This window comes from Bradysia coprophila, unplaced genomic scaffold, assembly GCF_014529535.1.
Source record: "Bradysia coprophila strain Holo2 unplaced genomic scaffold, BU_Bcop_v1 contig_492, whole genome shotgun sequence".
NCBI lineage: Eukaryota > Metazoa > Arthropoda > Insecta > Diptera > Sciaridae > Bradysia > Bradysia coprophila.
In genome coordinates, this window is record NW_023503744.1 from 1 (window position 1) to 2784 (window position 2784).

Here is a 2784-nt window from a genome sequence, read left to right on the forward strand (position 1 = left end):
TTGTATCGCAATTGAAATTTCTGCAATAAATAATCCATGATCGCGGTTCCCTGAAGTGGCCTTTATAATTTTTCCTAATTTCTCAATGAATTTCTTTGTTTCAGGTCCCATACAGCCTAAAGTCTCGAAAGCTAGAGGAGTAAACAAATAATTTTCTTTTAAACGCTTATAATGATTGTGTTTAAATCTTTCTGCGTTGTCCGCAATCGACCGCTGTTTCTTGCTAGATTCATTAATGTATGAAGGCGCCAATGTATCTCTTATGGTTACATCCCAAATAAGAGATTTACCATGACTCCATGGAATCAGGGTCATTCCATCAGGTCTTTTACCATCATCTCTAGACATACCTGGCGGTTGTAACATGGTTGGAAATCCTGCTGAAGAAAATGCATGAGAAAAAACTTTGTTGACTTCATCATGCGCAGCAATTTTTTTAATTTTCATTTTGCATGATAAGCCGTGTAAGCCATCCTTTTGAACCATTCCACCACAAACACACTTATGTTCCTCGCATAAACCAGAACCTAAACGAAGACCAACAGCAATTCTAGCAGAGTTGTTATCCAATAGCAAACCCAATTGGCTCGATGGAACTACTTGCAACCACTTTGAAGATTCTTTGGTTGATGATGCAAGTAGTCTTGCACGAGCAACAGGTTCGCTGGAGTCAAACATCTCATCGAATTTACTCTTAATCATCGGCAGATCCCAATTCTTTTGCTTCTTCTTCTTCTCGTCACCTTCTGGAACAAAATCTCGAGGTATTTCCTCAATTAATTCCAAAACACTAGTTTCGATTACCTGAAAACTAAACTTTCTCAATATCTCACTCGACAGTTCTAAAGTAGAATAAACAGACGACAGATAAGCTGGCATCGCAATATCCTCAACTTTCCTAACACCTATACCTCCAAAGCTTAAAGGAAGAGAAGCCTGGTCCCAAGAAAAATCAGACATCTTCACATTCGCAATGGCTTCGAGAGTTGAACGGAAAATCTCGTCAACAGCTCTCAAGCGATCACCTAACAAAAACGCCTTCGAAGAACGCAACAAATAATTAAACCTAGAACTACCGAGAGACTTCCTAAAAACACACAAAGCAGGATGAACATCCATCAAAGTTAAACGATCACACATCAACTTGATAGATTCAACTTTTGCTGAAAACATCCTTTCTAAACCTAACTCAAAAACAGGCGAGCCCAACATCTCCAACGAAGACTCATCAACCCGCTTAATCCCTGGTAACAATGACGAAATCTCAGAGTACATATGAGCCGCTTCACCTTCACTAGCACTCACAAAAAAGACTTCACACTTCTTAGCATTCAAAGGCAACCCTGACAAATCACAAAATTCTAAAATCTTCCTAATATCCCCAATACTACAGAAAGCACGTCACCAATACTACCATCATCTAAATACCAACCATTCAACCTTGCATCTAATGAATGCGTCATCTTCATAATACCTATGCAGAAACCGGGAGGTCCCAAAGGATCTCCTTGTTGAAACCCTCTCCTTGAAAGCAGAGTTTCATCAAGAAAATAAAGATTAGAAAAATGTCTATAAGACTGTTGCATTAACGCCAACAACTCAGGACAAACGTCTCTAACCTCACCTAGCATGAACTTCCTAAACAACATATTGAAAGCATTACCGAAATCGAACTTAACCAAGGCCATCGGCTTGTCATGCTGAACTGTACAAAACCGACGAACTGCATGAACCAACGCTTCTGCACCTCCCGGAACACCAAACCCAAACTGAACAGGCTTTAACTTCTTAACTAAAACTATCTCTGACATTACAACAAGCCACCTTTCCTGCCAAACGTCTCCAAACTATCCCTACTGCAATTGGCCTAACATCGTCTTCACCTTTCATAAGGGCAGTCAACGAAGCCCCGAAAAATATCTTACACACGTCCTGTTGAACCTTCCCACGCTTAATAACATCCGTCAAAGAAGCTATTGCCTTCAACAACCGATTCCCAAAATCACCACAAGTAAAAGAAACTAAATCCTTCAAATGTCGGGGCTCAAACCACCTATTCCCCCTGAAGAACTCAACGGGAAGCTTCTAATAGCACCCAAAACATCCTTAACATCAGTAGCCTGCAAATTACTATCTAACTTTACCTCCTCAAAAACCTCACCATTATCATCCGGATGCTTGCCCTTTAACTTAGTCACATTCAAGACCGTTCACCTATTGGCTAGCCATCAAAATTTTCATCAACTCTTGTCCCGCCTCTCGCTCGATTCAGTCGCACGATACGCTACCAGTGTTTAATTAATCCATAATTGCGCACAATTCTTTTGATTTGTTTGAAAACGATTTATTGAAATTCACTTGAAAAATTTGGTTTGAATAACTCACAAATGACACGATTGATTAGGCGGTTGTTTGCAGACTGAAGTTTTTTATAGCTGTTTTGTGACGGGAGCTGATGATTTATAGTTCTATACTGTCCTTGGGCCTCCGCAGTTTTTCTAAGGCTGAAACAGCTTCTCTGCTTCTGTTTACTAGTCACTTTACGTGAAATTAAGAGTGTTGATACTGTCAGTGCTCTGTCGAGGGAAATGGAAGAGCACTGATAAGCTCTGTTGTGTACAATTTTATGACTTTGTTGACTTTATAGTGTGTCCATTCAACCCCTGTGCGTTCATGTAAAAAATGTGCGAAAGCACTCACGTCATGTTTCATGTTTTATCTACGCGAACTATGGGGCGAGAAGCTCATCAAGCATGTTGTGGATGAAATCCTTTCGGATTGATC

The 2784-nt window shown here is 40.2% G+C and overlaps 1 protein-coding gene across 1 annotated transcript; it reads right to left on the bottom strand.

The window, feature by feature from the left end:
- Positions 1 to 24: 24 nt before the first annotated feature.
- LOC119082789 lies at positions 25 to 1377 on the bottom strand (the record flags this gene model as incomplete). The annotated part of the gene is made up of 2 exons (XM_037192383.1): positions 351 to 1377; positions 25 to 131 (listed from the first exon to the last, which is right to left on the bottom strand). Coding segments are annotated over exons 1-2 (1032 nt in total), but the record flags the coding sequence as incomplete, so codon positions are not given.
- Between the last annotated feature and the right edge of the window lie 1407 nt (positions 1378 to 2784).